This window comes from Erithacus rubecula (assembly GCF_903797595.1).
Source record: "Erithacus rubecula genome assembly, chromosome: 1".
Lineage (NCBI taxonomy): Eukaryota > Metazoa > Chordata > Aves > Passeriformes > Muscicapidae > Erithacus > Erithacus rubecula.
This window is the reverse complement of record NC_136658.1, coordinates 11,119,734-11,147,733: the sequence shown is the minus strand read 5'-3', so window position 1 is coordinate 11,147,733 and position 28,000 is coordinate 11,119,734. Positions and strand designations below refer to the sequence as shown.

Sequence of the window (28,000 nt, the reverse complement as noted above, 5' to 3'; positions counted from 1 at the left end):
GGAATACAGTAAGATACTTTTATTTGTGTGCATTTTCTTGCTTCCCAAAATGCAGAGCATAAATGTATTCTGAGATATATATTGATAAACCCCCTCATCAGACTGAAAAAATTCTATTATAAACCCTGGCATAAAAAGATATATAATATAAATTATTTTAATTTAAAAAGCCATTTTATTTCAACTAATTATGTCTAGACAAAACTAACATAACCTTAGTCAATCACATTCTAGCTTTTGGTCAATATCCACGGCCTCAGCTGACTGAAAATTAACCTGTGGAGAAACCAGTCAATACTATGTTAAAACACTTGGGCAGAACAGAGTATTTGCAATTGAGTCAGTTCCAAGATGCTTTGAAACAGAGAATGGATATGGTGATAAATATGGAAATATTTTGTCCTAATACACAATATTTCTTATTTCTACATAACATGTGAACAGAAGTAGTGGATGCCACTTCCCCATCTGCCTTTACACAGAGTTTGAGACAGTCTGTGCCAAAGTCTGCCCAGCCATCACTTTCACTCTGTAAAAGATAATCCTGAAGGTATTTTCATTCTCCTAATTGCTGCTTCCAAATCACTTCTGCTGCCACTAACCATGATATTGATAGTGACAACTTTACATGTCCTTTGGAAGTACAAAGAAATAGTTAATCCTTGAATTAAAGAGTGTTAATCCTTCAAGACCATAAAAATGGTCTTTTTACCACAACTCAAGAAAGAGATCTCTCTTCCCCTCAGCTGAATAAATCAATATTTGCATCAGTAATAAAACAATTCTGGTCTTGGTGATTGTGTAGGATCATAGTATTTTCTCAATGCAAAGGAAACTGAACTTGGAGATTGAGCAAAGAAAGAAGTTTTTACTCACTAGAAAACCCATTGCATATTATAAGTAGGAATAACAGTATTTAACCTGAACTACAGGAGGAGTTTTCTTTGAAAAGGAAGCAAAACCACTGCATAACAGCAGCTTTAAGATACTTCCAAAAGTGCTTCAGCAACTAGTTGCACAATTATTATTAATGGCACTGAACTTTCAAATATTTATTCTGCACTCAGAAAAATTGAGACACATTTGTCTCTGAAGTGATGTGGTCAACATCAGCCAGCACAGTGCAGGCAACCCTTCAGTTCTGCTTTGCTCAGTCTCTCCCCAGCATCCATCCAGTGGTAGTCATGAATCTCTGTTAAAGCCAGCAAGGTTGAACTCAGGCTCTTGAACTCTTGCTGCAATGGCAGTAAAACCCCTTAACTTTTCCTCTGACACCAGATTGTCACCAATAAGTGGACCAGAGTGCTGCTGCCACCACCCTGAACTGCTCCTAATGACTGGCACAACCATTCTTAAGGCACAGAGAGCTCTTAGGGAATCAAAGAGAATGGACAGTAATGATGTTAATCATAACTCTAAAAGACAGCTTTAAATGCATCACAGTTACCTCTAAATCTATCCATCAATTAATATAATTAATACATTTCTAGATAATAGCCTGAGTAATGTTGGAATCAATTTATGAGTGGCACTTCCAAGAAAAAGCCTTTGTCTTCTCTTTGTTCCAACATTATATTATTCCTAAGAAACTATTAGCTATATTTAAATGACCTTTAATATCTTTTTTTATGTAGACTTACTGAAACAGCAATTTTAGTCTTAAACTCTTGCCCACCATGATTTTTTTTTTTCCATCAGAAAAATATTTTACTCAAGTAACAAGTAATAGCTGCCTTTAAAAGACACAGCATTAATGAGGTATCACTTTCCAAATTATTTATGTTGACCTTGGGCCAATATGACAAAAATTTATAGTCATTCCCTGGCAAAATGAATTCATTCTATGACAGCAAAGGACTTTGATGAATCCTTGAATTTTGCCACATCAGGTTCAAATCACAACATGGTGGCTGTTTCTCTCAGCAACCATGTTAATATTTAATAAAATAGTATTTGTTTCCGAGGTTCAAAAACAGTGTTAAGTGTGCAAATAAATACTAAACAAATATTTCGTATCAAACTTTTATGCAAAGATAAATAATTGTTACACTGTAAAATTGTCAGTTCCATTTACTGTACATTGACTACAATACAAGGCATGAGAGACTAAAAGAAACAGAGGAAGTTTGTTTAACTACAAACAGTCTTAAAACTGACATACATTGTGGATATTTCCCCATAAAAACTTCAATTGCTCTGTTCATTTCATTGCTCACAACTAGCTAACTTACATCTCTTAGCAAAATAAACACATACCCTTTATTTAGCATGGCATATTTTGTTACTGAATTAACAAACATTATATAAAAATGATCTGAACATTTGCCTCAAGGGGGAGCTTACAGTTCATTCTTGTAGATCCTTTGCAATTTCAAGCCATTCCAAGCTAATGTTCTTTGACGACATTATAATACAGCCTCACTGCAAAATGTTATTTTTGCCTTGTTTTCAGTCAGTAAATCATTATACCTCCATGCTACTGTCCTTCCTAGGCGTCTTTGAAATCCATAATGTGGACTGGTTTGGACTGGTTTTTGTTCTTCCTTTACTGAAAAATAAGAATATAAGCTATTTTCAGTGCAAGTGTGTCTTTGCAGTTCTGCTTCTTGACCTGAGCATTTCACCCCCAGATCTCAAGGCCACATTTGGTGCTTTCACACACAGTGTGGGTTCCCCATCCACAGTGGCACTGTTACCAAAATTACCAGGCCACCCTGCTTAGCAGTGCTGCTCCCAGGAACTGTACTGAGTTGGCCTGTATGATTTGTAATTTATTTTTTTCCAGTTCCCATCCAACCACACCCCTTGTACAGAGTAGTTTTTTCAGAGAAGGACTCAGGTTGTCCCGGGCTGGTGGAAGCTGAGCACTTCCCTTGTCTGGAGAGCACACACCCCCCTAAAAATCCATTCCAAAGGTGCAGCCCACCCACCCAGTGGGTACCACACCCCTGCCCACCCTGGGCACCAACAGGGTCACTGAGCATCCCTGTGCCAGCAAGCCTCTTCCCCTCAGGGCTTGACCTGACATCTAATGAAGTGATGGCACATGAATCAGACTCCTAGCAATGAATGACTGGTAGAAAGCTTCCTTAGGGCTAGTTTTCAGTCAAATCTGTCAATAGTAGGTTTTGTGTTGGGTGTTTTTTTCCAACTAAAAATATAAAACTGGTTCAAAAAAATACTTTCTCTGCAATACTGCTAAAGTGTTCACTCTGATTTTTCCAGGGACTCCTGAGGCACCCTGAAAGTTTATGGCAGTCTTTCCACATGGCTACAAGTGCCACAATACACCACTTTTCCTCACTTGGATTGGCAGATGGCAGTGCACTGCAGACTACTGAAACAGGAGCCACTTCAGGAGCCAGTGCAGCTGCATTTCAATGAAAATGCTGCAATCTCTGGGTAGAATATTTCACACCATAGGGTCTTTTTCCTGATTAAGTAAAAACCAGTAGAGAAATAGCCCTACATAACTCTGTAAGGTGGAAACAAACCTAAGAGTCCCAAGTGTCCTGTACATTTAGTTTTGCTCCTTTCCTGGTGTGCAAATGCAAGCGAGTCTGAGTTGATTTAAAGTGTACTTCGAGGGTGCTGAATGCTACAGTAGTTTTCAATCCCTCCAGACTTACCTCTGAAGTCCTACAAAGTAATGCATTATGTACCTGAGCCCATTGGAGTAATTGAAAAGACTCCCTTTGGCTTCAGTGGACTTTAGATCAGGCCACAATGCTATAAACAAAGCAATTGCAATGAATCAAGGGTTCCAGCACTTCCTTCTTAAGTCACTGCTTCCTTCCAGACTAACCCAGCAAAGCTGTTATAAATTAATGATGAAAGGCTGTGAATGGAGAGTCCTTGCCACACAGCAGGAACAATTTCTAAACACCTGAGCTGTATCAAATGAGCTCATCTTCAGCAAACCTACGCTGATTTTCACAGCTGGTTCAGGAAACAGATTCTAGTGACAAGGGTAAGATGCAATAAATAGCTTAAGCATGTTGGTGTTCTGACCATCAAATGCAATCATAGAAACTGAAAAATATACCAGGTAGGAATTTAAACTTTCTGCAAGGCATTCAGATGATAATGGAGATGGGTCTTTGAAGCAGTTTCTCCTTGCTTCCCTGGAAGAAATGAAAGGGAGAGCATCTAAGCATGAATGAGCTGATCATTTCTGCTAGCTACAGGGACGAGGTGCTGCTTTGCCTTATTACTACCCTTCAAGAGCCCAACGCCAGGCAAAATTAGTCATGACCTTTCAAGCTAGGCATGTCCTGGTTGGCCATGGGTTGTGGCTTTCAGAGGAAAGGTCACCATGTTGTGGAAGCCTAAAAAAGAATGAGAAGTCAGGTTCATGTGGAAAGTTGGGGATCCCTCCTTCCCCAGCAGGACAGAATCCTTTTCCTAAAGCTCTACAGTGTCCAGATGATTAGTCCAAGTGATTGTATATTTGTGATGAACTAAAATGGTTTGCAAGGCAGGTCATGACTGGAAATTGAAAAAAGATAGGAAAATATTTTTTTAAAAAACAAAGTTTTGTTTCAACAGATAAAATACTTCATTTTTGGTGATAGCTTTTTTTGATTGGAATTATTTTTTAAAGTGGCTGAATTTCTTTAATTAAATGTTTTGATGTAACTCAAAATGGACAATCTGGGAACAAAAAAAAAAAATCAAACAATAAAAAAAAGACCCCTGTTTTGCATCAAAACCATTTTGTCCTCGATTTTTGTATCATTTCATCCATCAAATTAATCAGCTAACAGAAAAAAGGGCAAGCTTCCAAGGTGAATTTCCAATATCTGTGTCATGCAATTTTGAAGTCTTGGAAGTTCAGATGAATTACCTCTGGATGAACTGCTATAGCATCAAAGGCCTGATCAAAGCCCACTGAAGTCAACACTACTGTTTCTATTGATTTCAGTGGGCCGTGAATCTCTCATTGCTTTCCCAGGAGTATTGAAGGGCTGAATCTTTTCTCAGAAGAGAAAGACCTGCCAGAAAAGGTACAAAGATGTACCATACTTACCAAGAAATCCAGGGCCACTGTAATAAGGGTTCCAGAGTACCACTACTATATCATTGCTATTGTTATAGATATTATTCATTTGCTACTCTATTTTTTGTTTTAAGCTTCCAACCTTCTGCAGCCCCACTGGTGAGTTTTATATATAACATTTCACATTATATTTTCCTGTCACAAGACAGGTTGGAATTTTCCTTCTCTTTATAGAAAATGCATAAAATAAAAACACAATCAAGTTTGTTATGCAGATCTCATAACATTTGTTCTTTATGGCTACTTGTTTCAATGAGGCATGGTACCAAGGAGTACTGTAAATATCACTGTACACTCACTCATATAGACAGAAACAGCCTTCACATTTGGAGTCTTTTCTGACCTAAAATAAGTTGCTGCAGCTGTTGGCAGAAAACATTCAGTAAAAAACATGGGGAAAAATAAAGGCTAAAAATAAGGATGACTTTTTTTTAATTTCTTAAAACAGTGATATATTCCTTTTAGTTATTTCTGCTCTTCAAGAGGGACAACAGCTTATGAATTTGCTTATTATTCTTGATATTTTACCAAAATAGTATTTTTCTATAAAACATATTTCAGTTTACTTTTCTGGCTTGAAAACACTTCCTGAACTAAAGAATGAAAATTATATTTGAAAGTTTCAGAAATACTAGTTCAGAAAAAAAAATAAAACATATGCTGTCATATCTTTATGTATCTATAGCACATTTTGAGAAAAATGAAAAGTCCAAAGAATTTTAAAGCATGAAGCAAAGTTCATTGATTTCAAAGGCTGAAATATTTCCTTTTTGCACAGCAGTTCATCTGCTTGATGTACATAGTACACAGCTGTGAACACATATCTATTTATTTCATGCATCCTCTTTAGCACATACATGATGTACAAAGGATGTCACACTGGCATGAGGCACAAGGCAAGTTTTTGCTTTTCATTTTCAATTTTTGTGCTCCAGTGATCCATCTGTGGTTTGTATGGTATGTGCAGTGGAACAGGATTAAGCAGCTGCTGGCCCCTGGTTTGTCCTTGGAACAAATTTTTACTTTAGGTTAGAAAGTGAATCCTTGGGTTCACCCTGTATCTGTAAGGGACCCCTCTACTATTTCCCACAGCCCAGGTACTTTAGAGGTGGTAATCATAATAAAAGAGGTGAAGTAAAAGAGCTGAACAGCCCTGCCAACCAACTGGTCTGCAAAGAGACTTTCTTCAGAAACAGGTGGAGTCCCAACAGCAGCACACTTTGAGACCTGGAATTATTTCAGCATGTTGTGGAAAAGCCTGAAGGTGAATGTTGAGCTATGACAGCTGTAAACTACTTGCATTTTAATAGATGAAAAGGCACTTATTTGCATACTTGGGGACAGATGTAAGCAGTCATTCAGTAGAAAAAGCTTGCCAATGGAAATATGAATTCTGCATTATAAAACAACTATGGATGAGTATATTTTACCTTTTATGAAGCATCTGGAAACAGCAAGTCCCAAAAGCCACCAGTATCAACAGCAGTAGTGGTATAGTGGGTATTACAACATAAATTAAATTCGGAATTATACCTACAAGACAAAAGCTCTCATTAATGTCTTCCATGTTGAAATGCTTTTAACCATGTGAGTAAAAATCTGGAGTGAAATAACAGGAATACATTACTTACACAAAACAAGATACATATTCCTTCTATAGGAAGGGCTCCAAAGAGAACTCAGCAGTATCAAAAATAAAGCAACACTTGAGTTATGTGCAAAACATATCTTAAGGTCTTCAATTCTGGTATTTTCCAATTTCCATTTTCCAATGAATTTTTGCAAATCAAAATCAAGTATTTTAATGCAGGACATTTCACAGCCTCATTTTTTCAAAGTCCATTTTAACTGTGGACTCAGTTGTCTTTGTATGTGGATTCCCTGCCCACGCAGGACCACAGGAGGAATGAGACTGGCTTTCTCATTTTTCCTTTCCCCTTAAAAGACAAATATAGCCTCTCCCTGACTAATGAGGTGAGCTAAAGGTGTTGCTCTGCAGGTCCTTGCACAGAAGGAGTGGGAAATGGTACAGGCTCAGACTCCATTATCTGTCTACAGCAGAGGATGGTGTCTGCAACTTCCAGAAGGGTACAGTTTCCCAGTAAATATATGCCCATTTTTTATGCTAGTACATGTTTAATGTACCATTGTCCTATTTTGAAAATATTTTTCACTAGAAAGAATAAATGTGAATATTCAGGTCATGTTTGTTTCAGAGTCTTCAATGGTATCGTGGATTTCAAACCACAGTTCAAAATAATAATTCCCCTGGAGTTACAAATAATGGAAACACCAGTTAGGAAGCTGCAAATCCAGACAACCAGTAGGTAAACAAAGAACCCACTTTCCATAATCCCAGGTGCAATCCTGTAAAATCCAGAGCTGCTCCTTAGAGATGTTCAGTTCCTCAGACTAAAGCCAGGCTACAGCTCTTCCAGAGCCTTGGGACTCCATTCAGAAGATAAATTGCTGGATGAAGCAGGGGCATTGCAGAACTGGGCAGTAGGTATCCACTTCCCAAATATCAAGTGTCATCTCTACTGGGAATCTCAGCAAAGCACTGAACTCCTCTTACCATGTGGTTTTCCCAAAACACAGGGTACTTGGGGCAGCTATGGACATGGTGTTTATTCTAAGTTTGGTGAGACAAGGAAATAATTTGTTTCCACAGTAACTAAGAGGACTAAGACTCCTGAAATGTTATTCAAATACATGTATTTTCAGGGCACTTGCCAGGGAAACAGATTGTTTCTTCCTATTGACAAAAATGGAAACTGAAATATTTATTTAATTTCACTGTTAATATTTTTAGCAGAAGATTACTTTCATATGAACACATTACCTGTTTCAGTAGCAATAATATGATACTGATCTTCTGGTTTGCTTGTGTCATAAGGATTTCCTGCTGGCACTGTTGGAAAAATATCTGAAAAGGAGATCAGACACTTCAGGAAAATAGTAAAAAATAATGGCCATTTTGTTGTTAAATAAATTAATAGTAATTGCATTTTAATTTATACTGGGAAAATGAACACTTTAATGATTTGTTAAATATACATGTAAACAGGATTTTATTACAAAATTTGAAGTATATCTGGAAGAATTACAAGCAGTGTTATTCTAAACAACAGCCATATATTTGTAGCTGTTGCTCTCTGAATAATTCATTTTTGTATTCCAGTTCTTAACTGTGCCTGTTAAACTTGAGTAATTTTGAAGGTTCTTGTATGCTATCCTTATAATTATGTATTTACCAGTGCAATGGAATTTAATGTGTCAAAATTTCTTACCGTATTCTGGCTCTGCTCTGTCTCCTAATTCTTTTTCTAAGACATTATCTGTTAAATCAATATTTGAAATTGATTGTTGAAGAATGAAAAATGTGTGCATAACAAAACGTTTCCATTTTTTTTCATGCAGTATTACAGAAATAGATACATTCCCCCAAACAATAATTGCTTAATTCTTCAGCATTTCATCTTCTTGCCAAAGACTCTTTGCAAACTGGTGTCAAATCACCTCTGGTTCATACTTTTTGCTCCTTAGAAGGCTGCAGTTTAGTCCAGTTTCAATTCTTGGCGGCCTTTGATTTAATGTCTAATGGTTAAAGGCTAAGCCTCTGAACACCCTAATTTCTTGTGCTGAATAAAGTGCCTATAATATCCAAAGCTTTGGATATTTTTGCAGACAATTCTAAAACAGTAAATTCTCTGTATCATAAGGCTATACTAACTTAATAGTGCTATGAAACTACAGTTCTGAGTGTCTTGATAAATACAAACTGCTGGGAGAAATCAAACAGCAATAAAGCCAACTAGATAAAGGCAATTATTTCACCTGCTCTGGTAAAAAGCAGCTACATTTGGCCTTATATAAAGAAAGATGCCAAGATACCCCAAAGAACTGAGCTGCTGTCTCTTGACAGCAGAGGAGGAGATGAGTTTTTAATTTGATTGCATAATCAAACCCACAGAAGCTGGACAGGAACTAAATGTGGTCACAATTACCAACCTATAATTAAATTTTAGATTGGTGAATGATCAATATGATCCAAAGCCAGACTGAACATTGCAACAGTAAATGCTGTCAAGGGAGGGCTTGGGAAAATAAAAGTGTCTACCAGAAATGTAGCTGCTGCTTGAACAAGGCTGCCTAATGAGCACAGTCCTGGACTTCAGATCATAGAATTAGATGCAACTTCATCAAAGTCACCTGCAACCTGCTTTGGCCTATGGCTGGTATCACATACATTGAATACAGACAGGAGAGTTGTAAAAAACAACATACTCAGATAACAAACTGGAATTCAATATGCATGTGGCACTTAGCACTCCTGGTGAAGGGGATGTGTTTTGCATTGCTAAGAGCTGGCAGTGAAGCCTTTACTGTGATTTGAGGGAGGACAAGGTCATTTGTAAGTCTCACTTGGTTTGAGATAACAAATGCAATTTTCCTACAAACATTGTGTTACTTTCTTCAGGCAGTGAAAGTAATGTCATATATCTATTTATATACATTTTTGCATCTACTCCTTTCCTCCATGTGACAGAAAAATACATTTCTGTAGAATAGTCTGTTTTGCTAAAGAGCACAATTCCAACAGTTTGAAAATAAATAGCAACAATTCAGTAGTACTGTATTTAGTTGCATAACAATGTCAATACTAATAATAATCTACCTAGACATTGTTTGCCTTATATGCCTCATTATAAACTAATAACCCATTTCTACCTACAGAAAGAAATATAAATATATTTTCATTGTTACTGTTATCACTTTGTTCTCTGACAATCCAAGATACCTAGCATTTTCTCAGATGGTAAAAGCAATAGAAAAAACAATTCTTTATCACATCTCAACAAGAATGGTAAGTAGTTTGCTATTACAGGATAATTATCTAATTTAAATTTGTTTGCTTTTAAAGCTACAAAATACACCTGAAACCAAACCATTTTAATAAAGCCTGCAATTTTTGACATGAAAATGTTCAGTTTTTAACAACATAAAACACTTTTATTTTGTTACATTATTTCAAAATAATTTGAACAGTTCTAAAAGTGATAAAATTGCATATGTTGCACTTCCTTGAAGGGTCTATGATGACTACTGATTATCATAAAGTAGTGATGTTCACTGACAACTTCAGATTTCGGGAGTGACAGTATACATGTATACATATACAGAAAACATGTTGGTGCATCAACTCTGCCAAATATTTAATATTTGCTTGCAATGGCAATTGCCATTAATATCCTCTTTAAGAGACCAGAAAGTGAAAAAGTCATGTATGCACCAAAACCAGAAGAACAAAATAGCCTGGATCTCTACAAACAGATCTTTACAAAGAGAGTGATTACTGTTTGACCATCAGCATAAAGAAGGCAGGAAACTGCAGAATTATATAGATCAAACAGCTGCTAAGAGTAGGATTTCATAGAATCATAGAATGGTTTAAGTTGGAAGAGATCTTAAATGATAGCTTTCTTCCAACCCCTTTCCATGGGCAAGGACACCTTCCACTAGATCACGTTGCTCAGAGTCCATCCAACTTGGCCTTGAACATTCCCAGGGATGGAGCATCCACAGCTTCTCTGGGCAGCCTGTGCCAGGGCCTCACCACCCTCACAGTAAAGAATTTTTCCTAATATCCAATCTAAACCTACTGTCAGTGTGAAGCCATTGCCTCTTGTCCTGTCACTCCAGACCCTTGTAAATAGTCTCTCTACATCTTTGTTGTTGGCTCCCTTCAGGTGCTGAAAGGCCACAATTGGCTCACCCCAGCCCCTTCTCTGTTCCAGGCTGAGCAATCCCAGCTCTCCCAGCCTTTCCTCCCAGCAGAGCTGCTCCATCCCTCTGCTCCCCTCGGTGCCTCCTCTGGGCTGGCTCCAGCAGGTCCCTGTCCTTGCTGTGCTGAGCCCAGAGCTGGATGCAGCCCTGCAGGTGGGGTCTCAGCAGAGGGGCAGAGGGGCACAATCCCCTCCCTGCCCTGCTGCCCACGGGGCTCTGGCTCAGCCCAGCACACGGGGGGCTCTGGGCTCCCAGCACACGGCCAGGGCATGTCCAGCCCCTCACCCACAGCACCCCCAACTCCTTCCCCAGGGCCGCTCTGGCTCTGTTCATCCCCAGCCTGGATTGCTGACACAGGTGCAGCACCTTGGACTTGGTCTGTGAAACATCATGGGACTCCCATGGGCCACTTCTTGAGCTTTTATTAATTAATAAATGAAATAAACCCATAATTTCATATGCATTCTAACTTTTAGCTTAGTTTTGAAAAACAAACACACCAAAATTATTTGAAAACATTTGCATGATCCTGCTGAAAACCACGTTTTCATTCATTTTAAGAACTGCCAAGAACAGAAAATGTTACAGGCTCAAATTGGAAAGTTTGCTTTTCATGTCCTTTCTGGTTTTGCACCGTTTTCTGGTTTATAGTTCACTTTTCCTCTATTGACATATACAGAACTTATGTCATGTCTGAAAGTACAGCCAACTTGACTAAGATCTGTTTTTTCTGTCACCATCTCAACTAGCATGCATCTGCTTTTCATATCTCTAAGTCTACATGCATGAATGCAGAAATTTTTCATGCTGTTCTGGACTTCAGTCTCTAAGCCATAACTTTTTGAAACAACCACCACAAGTAAGTTGGTATAAAATATCAGGGCCGCAACACAATAATTTTTACAGAAGGACCAAGAGATGTCTTGGTCATGCTACCTAGAAAGTAGAAAATGTACAATTAAAATGCTTTGTGAAGCAAGGGAATGAATTAAATTAAAAAAAAAAAAACACCCTGGGAACTCATGATGGAGAAGCTAACTTTGAAAACATTCTTATCAGATATAACCAGATTTATTTAAATGTATCAAAAATGTATTTAATAGTTGTTACTGACATATTATATCCCCTGTTAGTGTCAGCTCAGGCACACACCAAAGGAATCAGAACAAAAGGCCAAAAGATACTAGAAGATTACCTCACAAATCAAGACAATGTCCCACCAGTGAAATATAACTTCAGTTTTACCTACCTGGGGCATATTTGCAGATAAAATTGTGCTTCATGTTGCATCTATCATCGTTCCATTGATAAAGGTATGGCCCTCCCAGACCAGGGTTTGCAGTTGGCTGATGATACATCACCACACAGGCTTCACTTCCACAGGAAGGCTCATCTGTGTACCAATTTCTAAATTTTGAAGATAAGGTTCATCAGGATGACAAAGAAAAGAGTTTGCATCAATGAAAAAATATCAACCCAAACAGTCCCATCCTCTTTAAAGACATCCTGAATTTCCCACAACCCTTCTGTGAAAGGAGTTTAAGGTCCAAGATGAATCTTTGAAAAATCTCCGAATTTTAGAAAAATTCTGATCAAAGCATCTCTGCAGAAATAACACCCTACTGCTCTGCTTTCCTCCCTATTAGACTCTTATCAGTTCCCATGTATTGAGTTTAGTGAATTGCTGCTACTCTGGGCTTTGGCTTCATCAGGAAATTAAAGGATTTTCAAAAAGGGTAGAAACAGATCAATTTGTGCTAAGCATCTCACAATAATTTTTTGGTGGCTGGCTCCCTGATTTGAGGTGGCCAGAGCCTTGCAGAATTTACCAGCCTGCTTTCAGACCACACCTGAAAGACTTTATGAGTGACAGAAGAACCTTCAAACATCATGCAGTCACAAACTCTGTGGGTGGGAGCAAATAAATTTGTAGGCTGAAGCCACAAATTTGTAGGCTGAAGCCACGCCATCCTGTCACAGGATTCAAAATTCAAAACCCGGATTGTCAGCTACCCTTCATCTGGAGAAGTCAAGGGGGAGATGCTACAAACTTCTTGCCTTCAAGCAAGGCTTGGCTGCCCTCCCTTCCCTGGAACCTCCCCAAAAAGCAGTTCCACACACTCACCTGAATGGTGACGTGCTTCCATCAGCCCACTGGTAGAGGTCAGGGCAAGCACTCGACGTGGCCAGTCCATCACCACTTCTCCACAGCCCAATCCAGAAATCACCATCAGAAACCCCAGAGCCTGATTTGGTGAGGTTTTGCAGCATGTTTTCTATTAGCTGCTGCTCAGCTTCGCTTTCCAAGCTCAGCAGAGCCCCCCCCATCCATCTCACAAGCCTGGCGAGCCTCCTGGAAGCCCACGCGTCTGGCCAGGTCCTGGAAATAGGCTAATTTGTAACAGGAATGCCTGAAGGCACCATAGCACACCTTCTGGCCTGAAAAACAAGAACAAGGCACTGCTCAGAGGACAGCAAAGTGCAAGAAAAGAGTACAGCACATCATGTCTATGCAGGTGGAGGACGGGAGATTTTTGTCTGGGAGGATTCATGGTGGTAACACTGGCACCACTGAAATGCTTTGCTCCCATTTAAATTTCAAATGGCACACAGGTCATGGGAATCTATGCCATCTTGCCTTGGCCTGTGAAATTCTCCAAGACATTGAAGTTTCCCAATAGGTTCTAAAAAAATATTCTCATCTTTAATGACTGTACCATCAGGCCTCTCTGTTATATCTATTTAGAGGGTATTTCCTTGACTGTTTCATATTAACGGACTAACTTCATTTTTATTGTGTAATCAAAGCTGTTCAATTTTTTAAAAAGCTTCAAATTCACATGTTTAGTGGCAAGAAGCAGCTGGATTTTTTTTTAATCTCCTAAGTAAACCTTGAGAGGCTGTATATGAGAGGAACTCATAATCCCTCTTCACTACAATGTCCTAAGTACAACATGTAAAGGTGTACAACAGGAGAGAGTCTGGTCCTTACAGTTCTTTGTCTGAGAAAGACATATGTCTGTTTCCTACAAAGGAAAAATAATTATCATTTTCAACTACTAAGACTCTCTAGCATTTATTCAAGATATACAAGATGATGAATTAACACACTCACTTATCAGCCACAACTGAACTCCAGTATGTTTATTTAGGGATGGGAGAAGGCTTCTAAATATAACAATCTCTTAAAAAAAAAAAAAAAAAAAAAAAAAAATCAAGTTTTACTAGTACATAAATTTATCGTTGGAAAAAAAAGGTAGCAAAATTTACCTTGTTAAGTAAGAATGACTGAAGGATACCAAAGTATTAAAAACTAGCAGGCATTATCTAGGCTGTTTAGAAATCAACAACACTATTTTACTGGAAAATCACAGAACACACTGAGCTGGAAGGGATCATTGAGGACCATGGAGTCCAACTCCCAGCCCTGTGAAAAACAGCGCAGGAGTCACACCATGTGTCTGAGAGCATTGTCCAAAAGCTTCTTGAGCTCTGTCTGGTTTGGGGCTGTGACCACTTCCCTGGGGAGCTGTTCCAGTGCCCAGCCACTCTCTGGGTGAGGAACATTTTCCTGATATCCAACCAAAACCTGCCCTGACTCAGCTTCAAACCATTCTCTCAGGGCCTGACACTGGTCACAGAGAGATCAGTGCCTGCCTCTCCACTTGTGAGGATGCTGAAGAGCAAAATGAGGTCTCCTCTCAGTCTGTTCTCTTCCAGGCTGAACAGCCCCAGTGCTCTGAGTGGGTGCTCACACAGCTCCCCCCAAGGCTCTTCACCACCCTCATAGCTCTCCTTTGGGCACTCTTTAAGGGCTTTATATCCTTCTTTTATTGAGGCACCCAAAACTGCTCACAGCACTTCAGGTAAAGCCACACCAGCACAAAGTACAGTAGTTTATTGCACTATATCAGGTTTGCATTTGAAAATCTTGTATTTAGTCTCACTTTTAAGAAAACCCAGATATGTGAATAACATGTGAATAACAATTGAACAAGATTTATGCTGTTTAACCTTAAAAAAAATATATTATTTGTCACTGGGAAACAGCAACATCCTCACATAACTTCAGCTATATTTAAATTTTCCCAGGCAATGTTTTTCTATACACAAAGAGTAAACATCAAAGAAAACAAAAACCTTAAAAACCACAATAAAGTTCATACTTTTTGCATTGGTGTTGCTTCATTTTCATATTTAATAAGTAGGATATTTGCAATAGCAGACAGCAAAAGCTCTGAGATAAAGACATCTCTATTTGCATAGAGCATAGTTTCAAGTATTTGCAGAAGATAAGCAGATTGCATCAAAGATGCATTAATATAGGAATGGAAAAGCAGGATCAGCTCTTGACTTTTAGCTAAGTCTGAAAGTAATTCTTATCTTTTGGGATCATTTATGTTGTAGAAAACTAATTTACAAGGGCAGTAGGGATATACTATGCTTAACTTTCCATGGTTTCCTACAATTCTTCTAATCTTTCTAGGAAAAAAAAAAAAAAGAAAACAAACTCTGAAACCTCCATTTTATAATACCCTAATAAATTTCATCTGGAGAAGGACTATCAGGAAAAAAAGCATCTTTTTAATCTCATTCTTACCTTGGCAGACAGACTTCTAAAAATGTAGTTGTTTATCAGTAATTAATCTACTAAAATAACACAAGAACAAGAACAGCCTAAAAAAAAGGACAGGCTTGTGGCAGACATGGAAAAAACCAGGCTCCAAGATTAGCAGAGAGGACCAATTTTTGCTTTCTCTGACAACGTCCTGACAACACAATGCATGCCCCAATTTCCTTCTGATATTTCTCTTTATTCATACAGGTTAAGAGCCTTGCTCCCAATAAATGTAGCAAGGGCCATTGTCCTTGCAGGGCAGGAGAGGGGAAGCAGCAAAGGACAGACCCTCTAACAGAGATGCATATGAAATAATGGAATAATAAGGATGTTTTTTAACAAAATATCTACTATTATCCAAGTAACAAAATTATAACAAAGTGGTAAGTCTAAATGTTGCAAAGTGGAAAGTGCAAGAATGAAAGCTGCATGTGAAATCCCTTCCTCTACAATGCTGAAATTCCAGTTTTGTTAACATGCTCATTTTCCCCAGGAACTCAGTCTCACTGACAGGGAAGGAGGAGCTGATCAACATTTTGACCCTCACTGCTGGGTGAGTGACAATGGCTTATGGCCAGAGTACACATGTGTACATAACAGCACAAACATCCAAAGCCTAGCACTGAATTATGCAGGACACCAATCACTTCCAAGGAAAAGTGACCACAGCTTTCCCTCTAGCTGAAGATTGGATCAAAATTATTAATTCAAGATATTAATGCAAATTTAGGAAGAGTGCTTTGTCCAGTGTCTTGTGCTTTTTATTTTCCCAGACAAATCTTTGAAATAAACTCTTCCATGATTCCTTTCATTCTGTGCACATGCTTTGCCTTGACATCAGGTAGCAAGTTTTGAGCAAATTCAGGTGTCAGATAATCCTGGTCACAATCTCAGTCATGCAGGAATGTTCAACCAGTTGTGCTGAGCAAGCTGACCACTATGGATCATAATTCCTGATCTGTTCCTCCCTCTCATAAAAAACAGCTAACTTTGCCTTTGTTACACACAATCCATTCCCCATCCCTGCATGTTTCTCAGGTGGCTGAAGTGCTCTCCTTGCTCTCTGTTCTCATGCACAGCCTCTGCTCTTTTATAACTCTCCCAAAATCTGAGTCAAACCTTCTAGCAGAAGAAATGAATCCTTCCTACTTAACTGAGCTGTCTCAGGATGCTCATCTGCCAGTCAGCTGCTTCATGGAGATCCAAGTAGAATCATAGAATCTTTTAGGCTGGCAAAGACCTTGAAGACACTGAGTTATGGCAAGTGCTGTCCCTGACCTGCTCCAAGGCTTGTGTCCATAAGCTGAGCTGTATTCTTGCCCAACACAGAGGCTGTATCAGTGCTCAGCTCCATCACACACCCCAAGGAAACCAGGTGGGACTGTATAGAACAGCAAGGAGGATGACAAGGATTTGTGATGCCCAATGGCAGAGAGCTACTGCAGGCCCTAACACATGCTCAGCTTTCCACCATTATGCACTCAAAGCCCTCTTGGAGCCATCAGAATACAGATGTGAAGGTCCAATTTCTATCCAAGGGTTATCTGAAAGGGTTTGCAAATTAAAATCTCAAAACTTTGTGGAAGACATTTTTTTTTCTTCCCTTAAACTGACCGGAATAATTTTTAAGGATACCATTGTTATTGCAGACATTTGGGCAGCATTAAGTAACTCTATAATCAAGTTTTAAAAAATGAAAGAACTTAACAAATGAAAATTTGCATGAAATCCAACTCCTAAATTACTGCTCTTTCATTTATTGCTCCCTGTACCTGTGGGTAAAAAAAAAAAAAAAAAAAATTCTTCTTTGCAGGCTGATCATTTCTGCAAAAATATACCTTCAGAAACCAACAGAGAAAACAGCAAGAAACAAAGAAATAATTGGCATTAAGACCTACAGACCCAACCAGTGTGAATGAAGTGTGTGAGGCAGAGCAGCATGTTTCCTGGAAGAAGCTGTGAATTTCTCTTGTTCTAGTTAATTTAATCCCTGTGTTTAGGCAGTGACCTACTCTGAATCTTTTCTTTCTTCTTTTGGAGCAGACTTTGAACCAGTTCCACGATGGCAGATAAATGTGTTAATGGAAATCTGCAGTTGTGCCTTAATAGCTGGCAAATCAGTTGACATTTTAGAGCTCTTCTCGGAACACACTGAGAATGTCAGGTTTTAAAGCTTCATTTTTTCTCTCACTACTAATTTCTGAACTACAAAGCAGAAATAATTTACCACTGAAAAATGACAGAATGGCCCACATTGTACAGGAGACAAGATAAGTATGGAAATATCAACTATGAGCTATTTTACCTTATTCTAACATCTTTCAGCAGACTCCACAGTTAGTTCTAAAGCAACATTTTGCTATTTCAGCTGTATAAATGGAGTTCTAATTTTCCTGTCACAGTTGAATAGAAGCTAGATTTGTAAGCAAGACTATTGGAATGAATCATACTAAGATACTATGCAACATAATTTTTTTTTTTTTTAGTCTTATCATCCCATTAGCTGATGAAAACAAGTGAACAGTATTTGCTCCAGAAAGTGCTAGCCACCATTTCCATCCATATGGATCAGTTTTCATCTTTGAGTGTTTCACAGAAGGTCCATAGTAGAATGTTTAGATAACAGCCTCAGAACAAAGATTTTTTTTTTTTTACTAAATTAATCATTAAAATATTTCTGCAGATAATTGTACAGGGTGAAAAAAAATCTCCTTCAAGAAAAAAGAAATAAGCAAATTGCAAGCTGTTATTTCAATCAGTTATGTCTCCATTATGTTTTAATAACCATGCTTCATTAAACAAATAATAGGTTCCTTGATTCTGTCATGACAGAAGTTACAGCAAAGTGTCATTCAGAAGCAAAACTGCTGAAAAAATACCCAGGTCAAGGCTCCTCTCCCTAAGAGCATCAGGCTTATTACTAAACTAAACCCCCACAGGCCCATGAGGGGCACAAAGGTCATTTTGAGTGACACACCTCTCTTAGCTGGAGTCTTTGAAGAAGTCAGGTAGAAGATAAGCTCCCTGCTGATAAATCCCATTCCTTTTCCTCTTGAACCTTACAAGCTAACCTTCAATCCAGGCTTAGATACCATTAGCATCCACCTAGATTAGTTCAACCACTGCATGTGCACAGCATGTGTGAAGAGACACAAAAATAAATGCACCAAGTCTGATGCACTAAACTCCATTATGTATTTGTATTTTGCCTTTTTTTTCTTCCCATGGAAATGGATTCAGCAAAAAAACACAGAAGAGCAGTTGGAAAAAAAGAAAATTTGAAATATTTAACATTAACCAGAGCAGCATGAGCCTGATGGAGACCTCTGAAAACAAAGTGACAAATAAAAACACAAGGACTTAAGTGAAAGTGATAATGAAATAGCAAAACAGAAATCTATGGTAATTAACCAAAATTCTCTTCCTGTGTTATGAAGACTAGTCTTGGTCTTGAGCTTGCATGAGCACAGGGATGACTAACCAGCATGCAGGACACTGGGTGCAATTTATTTTCACCTGTCCCTGTGTCACAGGACACTCCACACCAAGTCCCAGTGATGCACTCCAGATTGTGGCCAGAAAGAGACTAAGTGGTAATAAATTTTCCTAATCACATTTTGTTTCAAAGCTGATGCATCTTGTCAGATGGTCTTTGTATCATCCAGTCAGATTTTGACTGGGTTCAGCTGCTGGTCATATTTTGCTTTATTACGTTACTGCTGTTGATGTTTTACTGCATCATATTTGCGTCCATTCACCAAATATAATTTTTTTTATGATTCATATTACTTTTTTGAAAAAAAGCTGTGATAACATTGCATAATTACATTCTGTCTGCATTTATGATAAAAGCAAGTTTCCATCTTCTTTCCCAAAGTTTGTAACACAGAAGACACATCATTCTCTAGCTGAGTCACTGTTCAAGCCACTGATGTTTCTCAGCTCAAAGTCCCGAGCAGATTAAGGAATTTCATGTGCTCATAAATTTGACATTCACATAAAACCTGTTCTACAGATCACATGCCAGCCTGTATCTGTACTGATATCTTCATAGCTATCTCTTCCATACCTTAGCAGGTACTTTTTCCTCCAATTCTTCTAATAACCAAGCCTTCTGAGAAAAGATAAAATCATTACTGATTTATTCTGGATTAGGGATTATGCCCAAATTGTCATAATATAATTTTTTCTTAAGTGATTTCCCAGGGTGAAAATCTTCAAAGGCTCCAGGTCACTTTTAATGGTTTATATATGCCCCCCACCTCACATGCAAAACTCATCTATCAGCCATTCTTAAAGTTCTTCTTGTAATGGAGTATCTTTCTTGATAAATTCTTGGGCAAGTAAAAGTTATAGAGGCATTTATAGCCAGCAAGTCTAAAATGATGAATAGGACTTTTTTTCTATTCCCTCTCAAACACAGGCCATAAAATGCAACTTTAGCCATTAACCCTCCCATATCTTGTGAATTAGTAAAGATGATGGAAGAGGTTCTCAGACACCAGGCAAATCCTAGTTGTCTCTAGGATTCCTGCAACTTTTGCAAAGAGAAAAAATACAGGGATGATGAAGTTTAGGTAAAATCAAATTACTGTATTATACAATTTATACAGAGATTTAGTACAGTTATGCAGAATATGAAGCTACACAAGATGCATTTGTCCAGTCCGTCTTTATTTTTACTTTTGCCATGAAAAGTGATTTTCAGTAAATTTATTCCTGAAAACAAGGTTTCACCTGTATGTTAGCCTTTACCAGTTCAGCTATCATGTTTCTAAGAACTTTTGAAGAACATGGAGTGGGCTTATTTCTGCATGACAACTTCCTCAATAGACCCATAATAGCTACACCTTTTAAAAAATCAAGCAATCAAAAAGGAGACAGTGCAAAGGAGCACCTGGCAGTGCTTATTTACATATTAAATGTTACTCATTCCTAACACCTGGATTTTGCCATACCTGAATACAAGTGCCATTAAAATTGGATCTGAGAGCTTCCCTGCACAATGCAGCAAGGCTGCTGGTCACAAAAATGGGTAGTTAAGAGTATGCATATGACCCTTTATGAAAAGTATTGATCTAAGCAGGTAATTTTTAGGGAAGTTTGTCAAAATCTGTGTGCTCAGGACCTGCACTGCTCTAGGTCTTGGGAGGATGCAAGAGGATTCCTTGTTCTGCAAAATGTTCTTCATTGAGTTGAATAAATTGCTGGGAGAATTTGTCTTTTCCACAGCAGACTAAAAATTTGTCTGGATTTTCAAAATCCCTGATGTGATGCTTCATGCCTGTCCTTGATGTACTTGGAACTGGAATATCAGCCTGCATGAAAGCTGCCATCTTCACACAGCTATGATAGGCTTATTTACTCATTTCCCAAAGAAACAACACAAGTTTATTTATTACATTTAGCTTCTCAACCCTGGTGCACAAAGAAGGGATCTCAGACCATTGGTAAAAGAGCTGTAAAGAAGTAGCTTGGTGTCCAAATCTCATTAGAAGGTAATCAACACTTCACTCTCCATAATTACCATTGCAGGAAAACATATGATTACAGTTATGTGAATCAATACAGAGTAACTCTCTTCAACTGGAAAATTAATATCCATTTTTATGAAAATGTTTTAACCACTGATTCAGGTCATAACTCAGCATCAAAAAAAAAAAAAAAAAAAAAAAAAAAAAGAAAAAAAAATCTATAAAGTGTTTCCCAAAAAGTATTTCTTTTTCTCCCTCAGGTCAAATCATTAAAGCCCTGACAGCATTCCTTTCTTCTAAGTGAAACATACCTTGATTTTGGCATCAGCTGTGGTTTCAGCTATCTAACACATCATAAATTTAAAGCAAGTGATCCATTTAGCTTTTCCTGTAATAGCTACTTTCCTTTCTTCTGATCATGTGAACTTTACAGGTGTATTTCACAGGATGGGCCATGGCAGTCAGCCACTTCCTTCTCCAAGGGGCCAGCTCACAGCTGCACTGCTCTGAGGGTCCAAAAAAAGTGACAACATAGCTTCTAAAACAACCCCCTAAAGATGCCAACTCTCTTCCTTTTTTTTTTTTTTTTTAAGGAAAACCTTGGACAGAATCAAATCAGGCCAATAATAACACCCAAGTGTCAATGGCATCTATTAGAACCTATTCAAAACAAGAGGAAATACAGTGTGTTGGAAAGAATTAAATATCTACAAGTCTGCTCTGGTATGTGGATTATTTTACCTAGAGCTTCAAAACCTCAGAACAAAAAAAAAAAAAAAAAAAAACCAAACCAAATAAAATGCCCCCTTAATACTGAAGCTGTTAGCAGTGGGTTTGCTTTGTTTTGTTTTGTTTTTTTTTTTATTCTTATAAACACAGTAACCCAATAAATTTTTATGTATCATAGTGTAAAAACACACCAAGTACTCCTCAATTTCAACTGTTTATTAAAAAAGCATAAACACTGACAAGACTGGCCCAGAGAATCTGTGCCTGCCCCATCCCTGGAAATATTCAAGGCATGGATGGAGCTCTGAGCAATCTGGTCTAGTATAAGGTGTCCCTGCCCATGGCAGGGGGCTGGAATTAGATGATCTCTAAGGTCCCTTCCAACCCAAACAATTCTGTGATTCAAATTAAGTCTACTCATCAATAGTTTTTTTGTGTAGCCATGAAGCCCAGAACAGAATTCAGAGAAACTTTAAAGACAGACATACCATGGGAGTTAAGAAGCTGTTGTTAATTTGCTGTGGAATAGCCATAATAGACAAAAATTGTAGTCTGAATGCCTTAAGTGTGTGTGCCAGACTAAAGGAGTGGGGAATAGTCTGTTTCTCCTATCCCAAACCAGCAGATATTTTCACAAATAGCCAGTTTTATACTCATCAGTAGGTTCCCTCAACAGGTTTACTCCTCGCCATAAATGTGAGCACTTTTGACAGTTTCTGCTAATGGCTTACTTCTTATTTTTGTCTCTAGAAGGAAATAGTTCATAACTCTTTGATCACAGAATCACAGAGTATCAGTCAGTTGGAAGAAACCCCCAAGGATCATAAAGTCCAACTCCTTGTCCTGAACAGAACCATTCCCAAGAACCCACATTTTGTCCAAGGGTGTTGGCCAACTCTTCTTGAGCTCTGTCAGGTTTGGTGCTGTGACCACTTCCCTGGGGAGCTGTTCCAGTGCCCAACCACCCTCTGGGTGAAGATTCTCTTCCTGATATTCAATATGAATCTCCCCAGTCAACAGATCCACTCTAAGTCAATTAAATGAAGAAAAAAAAGGAGAAGAGAGAAAATTCACTCTTTCTCAATTATTTTTCATGGCAAGCACCACCCATTCCCAGTAATTTTCAGTGAAATTTGGATGCCTTTTTTCCAAGTCTTTTTTCATGAATTTGTTACCAAAGTATTTGCAATAGATTTAGGTAATACATATAGGTGCAAATTATATTAATTTCCTTGGTTTAAGATCTTCCTAGGGTGTAATACCCTTCATGCATTTCGATACAGCAGTGTAGAGTGATTTCTTTTTGCAGCAGTTCCACAATTAAAAGAGAAAGCAACAAGCAAAGCCTTGCTCATTCACGTGCTCCTAAGAAAGTAAGAAAAGCCAATCCACATGGAATCCTAAAACTGGTGACAGTTCACTTAATTGAGGGGAAGTTTGAGGGGAGGAGAAATCTGTTAGAATATTATAAAGGATAATTTACATTAGAAAATTCAGAGGTAAAGCATCCCTGGTTAATTCACATTATGTGTAGTCCTTGAGATACAGTGTGGGATCATCTCACCAAATTTTAGCTCTTCCCAATAACCTGTCCATATCTAAACTGGCTCACTGACCTCACTGTGTAGATAACTGAATTAAGCAAACACAGATAGCTGCATCTGTTAGCACAGATCTGCAGTATACTCAAAATCCAAATTTAAATGAAATTAATCCCACCCTTAAAATACCAATTTTTTCTTCCCTTCTTATAAAGTGAACCTAGAGTCATTAGCTGGATACTGCAAGTGCATTCAGATTTGCTTGGAGCCATGCCAGTTTTTGAATTAGAACTCAATATTTCTTAAGATTGCTTGGAATTGAAGGTCCCACTGTTTGTCAATGATGTGAGTGGGGACTGCTTCAGCAAGAGACTCAACTTCCAACTAGTGAGTGACCAGTAAGAATATGGGATTGGAGTGTAGAAATTGCTATCCAAGGATTGTTTCATTTCAGCATCTACCATCTTTTCTGAGCCATCAGAGATCTGCAAAAAGAAAGCCATTATGGGAATTAGTTTTAGAAAAATAATGTTGTGTAGAACCCTTTATAAACCAAAGCATGTTCCTCTGAAAACATCTTACAATTAAGAACTTTGATCTACAGAGGATCACACCTGAACTACACAGACTTAAAATCAAGGTACAGAACATGAGTTAAACCAGGGAAGAGACCAGACTCTTCTCTTGAAGATCAAGAAAAGCCATTTGAAAGCAAGCAGATTGTCCATACCATTCCACATGGTTTTTACCATAGCTCCCTCCAGGGTAGGTGTTTCCTCTTGGGCTCTTTAGGCAAGTGGAATACTGGGACTTGATAACCATGAGGTTGAGCTTTGCAATGCCTTTCTATTTTTGAACAAAATGCTGTGAGCAAAAATTTGTATTCCTGGGAAAGCAGCATGCTGGTCTGAGACACTTCACTAGGATTTTCCATGTCTCTTTCCTTATCCCTGAACAGAACTGCAGCCTGGCCAACCTGCACAACTCTTACCCATGGGAAAGATTAAGTTTTAGAGGGTTGGCAGAGGGGGAACACCTTTAATACAGAAACCTGACTCTTGAAACTGATTTAAGCACTTGAGTATTTCTATCCTGCTGCAGAAGGGCTCCTCCACCATCAGAGGTCTGACCAAAACTGGGTTCTCATTCCACAGGGTATTGTGGCATTTCTTGGTTTGTGGCAAGGTGTGTTTAGCAGAGACATGTATTACATCCAAAAGTCATCACCTCATTTCACTTCAGGAGCCTATCTCACTGATTTGCCCCCAAGCAGACAGTGCTCAGTACAGCTGGATAAGGAGAGGAAATAACAAAGGAGTCCATGTGAATTCAATGCCCAGCTTCTCCTGCACTTCTCCAAGTCTCAGCTTTAGTGATTACTGATACCTTCAACGGAGCAAAAGGATCTCATACTTTCTGGGCATGCCTATCCAAGAAAAGCTTTTCTATTATGGAATTAAATTCTGAATACTTCTAATAAAATGTCTTCAACACACAGCTGTTGCACATGTAGATGAGATGGCAGTGTTTTTATTAGGTTATATCTTTTCAAATTCTGAGCTGCAAATGTATCTTGAAATTTACAGTTCACACACACCAAAAAAAAAAAAAAAAAAACAAACAAACCCACTACTTTACATTAGAAGGCTTCATCAAGAGAAAACACATTTTGATAGACAAAACTCAGGTGTAATAAGCAGGCCAAGCAAATCCAGTTAAACTAAATTATGCATCTTTTGAGAAAGGGTTTGTTATCTCTAGTTAATCCAGTACCCATGAAGATGCTACTTTAATTCTCTTACTTTGCAGTACTTTGTGCAGAACTCAAATCTGATCATAAGCCATGTGAATGAACATATCACTTCCTTAAAGGCATCTGAAGCAACAAAGTCTATAGTTTAGGGGCAACTCTGGTAGTTTGCTGACCCACCAAGTGTTTTTCCTCATTTAGTGTTTTATATATCTAAATACTTTTGCACCAAAATAGATATATACTGCTTTAAAATACATCACTATTTAATCTGCTATTGATGCACAGCAATAGCAAAGAGCAAAACTTTAAAAGCCATAGAAATACAACTAGACAAACAACAGTCATTAAACTATAATATCTATGATTAATACATAGGCTGTTAAATGATTAGTAATAAGATTAGCTTGCATCTCTCCTGCCCAATAGATACTTAAAGTAATTGCATCTTTGCAAACTGCATTATCATCACTTCATGTTCTTTATGATGTCATGGAACAGCAAGGCAGACTCAGCACTTTCTCCTGAGCCTGCTTTGGCTTTTTTTCCTATAGGAATCAATTCTCTGGCAACAGTAGATAATTTCATATGGAGGCTGTGAGCACTGCTCACAAAACATCTGTCTAGCTATATTAAAAATTAAAAAGCATTTTGCATCACTGTTAAAAACTTCCCAAATTAAAGATGACAAAGAAATGACATAAAAATGCGAATTGTTTGATGCCAACAATAGTTTTTAATTATATCCTAGGAAAACTAACATTCTTGGAAAAGGTAACAGAAACTCTTTACTTAAAAAAAATAGCATTTTGAAAAGGCAGAAAAGGCCTTTCCTTCTCTGTCCTCTTGGCACTGTGATCAAAAGGCAGCAAATTTGCAATTATTGCTAGGTCTGCTGCAAACTTACTGCAGTCAATGGGATTCTTTCCACAAGGTCCAACCAGCACTCAAGCAGTCTCACAAACAGCTTAGGTGAGTGATAGGAACTATATATTTATTTGGAATCAGAACAGTGAAATTTCCTACTATGCTGAATTATTAATCATGACTGAAGCATAAATAAACTTTTTTTTTTTTTAAGAATAGGTCTGTTTAAGATATAGACTTTTCCATTTGAAACATAAGCTTGCTTAAGTCCAAATTGCTGATTCTTACACAAGAGAGAGGTAAGATAGATGGGAGTCAGATGACAGCACACAATTATTCAGTGGTACTGTTTCTTGCCTGAAATAAAGTCAACTACTGCTGGTACTACACCTATCCATGTGCCAGAATCTGGGTGTGGTCCTTCAGAGAGAGAAAGGGGGAAAAAAGTTCTTCCAGTACATAAGAATATCTGCAATCAGTATAAATAAATAAATGTGTTTGTTATTGTCTAGGAAACCTTTATCTAGTGAATACAACTTCAACAAATAAACTAATAGTACATAAATGGTTCTTTCTGTAAGTGACTTCAAACCCTGTCCTGTATTCTACCAGACAATAATAATCAGCATAATACAGTGATGTGAGGCTGATCATGTGCTTTGAGATGCTTCAGGGAAACAAGGGGCAGAGTCTGTGTCCTCTCAAAACCCCCAAAGCTTTATGTGCATCTAGGAACAGTTTGACAAAGCAGTATACACATATCACACACGGCTTTAAAAGCTGGACCTCAGTTTCCCATGACTCAGTTAAAGACAGAAACTGCAGCTAGAAGATTAAGGGACTGGGTTTTCTCAGTCACACACGGATTCTTGCACTGAAACTGCTAATGCCAAATGCATCTCGTAGATAATCTTCACTATTCCTTAAAAAGTTCAACATCCCATCTCGGTAGTAGCATTAGAACATGCTTCAAATAGAGCATGATCAAAATGGTCCAGTGACTGTCCTCCTTCAGCAACTAAGAAAGTTATCTGATTTAATCAATCAAATGTTTGCAACAACAGCAACAACAACAAAAAAAAAAACCTACAAAAAAAGTTTTGTTAATATGTTACTGTTACAGTCCCTGAAAAAATAGTGCACAAATAATTTGCATTGTTTATAAAGAGCCACTTTCTTACCCACATATACACACACACAACTTTGTTAACAAGCAGAGTGGAATGTGTAAATCTTTGTTTCCAGGCAAATGTATGGATATATAGGCACATGCAACACATCTCCAAAAGGCTGTCAGCTTTAGTCGGGCGGGTCTGAACCAAGTAAGCTTAGAAGGAGCCTTTTCATAAAATTTAGCAGCTTCTGAGCTTATGCACCTGTATACTGCAAATACGCAAGAGGAGTCTACAGCTCTTAAATTAAACCTAAGCTCCAATGCTAGACACAGATTTCTAAATTATTGCCTTCCTTTCAGTTCTGAGAGTTGTGGAAGCACCCACACACAATAAAACTATTTATGACACACGCTCTTAAAAGTTTGTCCTCTCCTAACAATATCGCAGACAAAGAAGAAGCACCGCAGTCCAGCTGCCAACAAAAAGCGCACAGACGGGAGGACGCTCCATCTTCAACAATTCGAACGCAGCCGGAGCGCTCCGGCCATCAACCAGCTCCAAGAAACCGGGGCAGGACAGGACCTCAGGCTGCCCAGGAGCCGCAGCCCCCGGTCTGGCGCTGTCCTGCCCGGCGGGATGAGCAGCCCGCAGCATCCCCGCAGCATCCCCGCGGTCCCCGCAGCATCCCCGCGTTCCCCGCAGCATCCCCGCAGCATCCCCGCTCCGCCGCGGGGCAGGTGCGCCCGGGAGCCGCTCCAGCGCCGATGCCAGGGTGGTTCGGCGAGCGGGCTGTGTCCCGGCTCTGTCCCGGCTCTGTCCCGGCTGTGTCCCGGCTCTGTCCCGCCCGCCCCGCGCACTCACCGCTGAGGACGCGCCCGCAGAGCGCCCCGGGTCCGCACAGCACCGCGGCCGCCAGCACGGCCGCCAGCCCCAGCCCTCCTCCGGCCCCCATGGCGCTGCCCCGCTGCCCGCTGGCTCCGAGAAGCGCTCAGAGCTCGGCGATGCCGGCCGGTGAGCGAGGGACACGCACACCCAACTCCGCTGCTGCCCTCCGCCAGCT

The 28,000-nt window shown here is 38.9% G+C and overlaps 1 protein-coding gene across 1 annotated transcript; it reads right to left on the bottom strand.

The window, feature by feature from the left end:
* Positions 1-4: 4 nt before the first annotated feature.
* Positions 5-27,975, bottom strand: CHODL (chondrolectin). Its single transcript, XM_079322810.1, is given in 8 exon segments — positions 5-2,548; positions 6,490-6,592; positions 7,902-7,985; positions 8,350-8,397; positions 12,096-12,253; positions 12,972-13,171; positions 13,173-13,285; positions 27,802-27,975. Coding segments are annotated over 8 exon segments (882 nt in total). The 5' UTR covers positions 27,893-27,975; the 3' UTR covers positions 5-2,463.
* Positions 27,976-28,000: the final 25 nt, after the last annotated feature.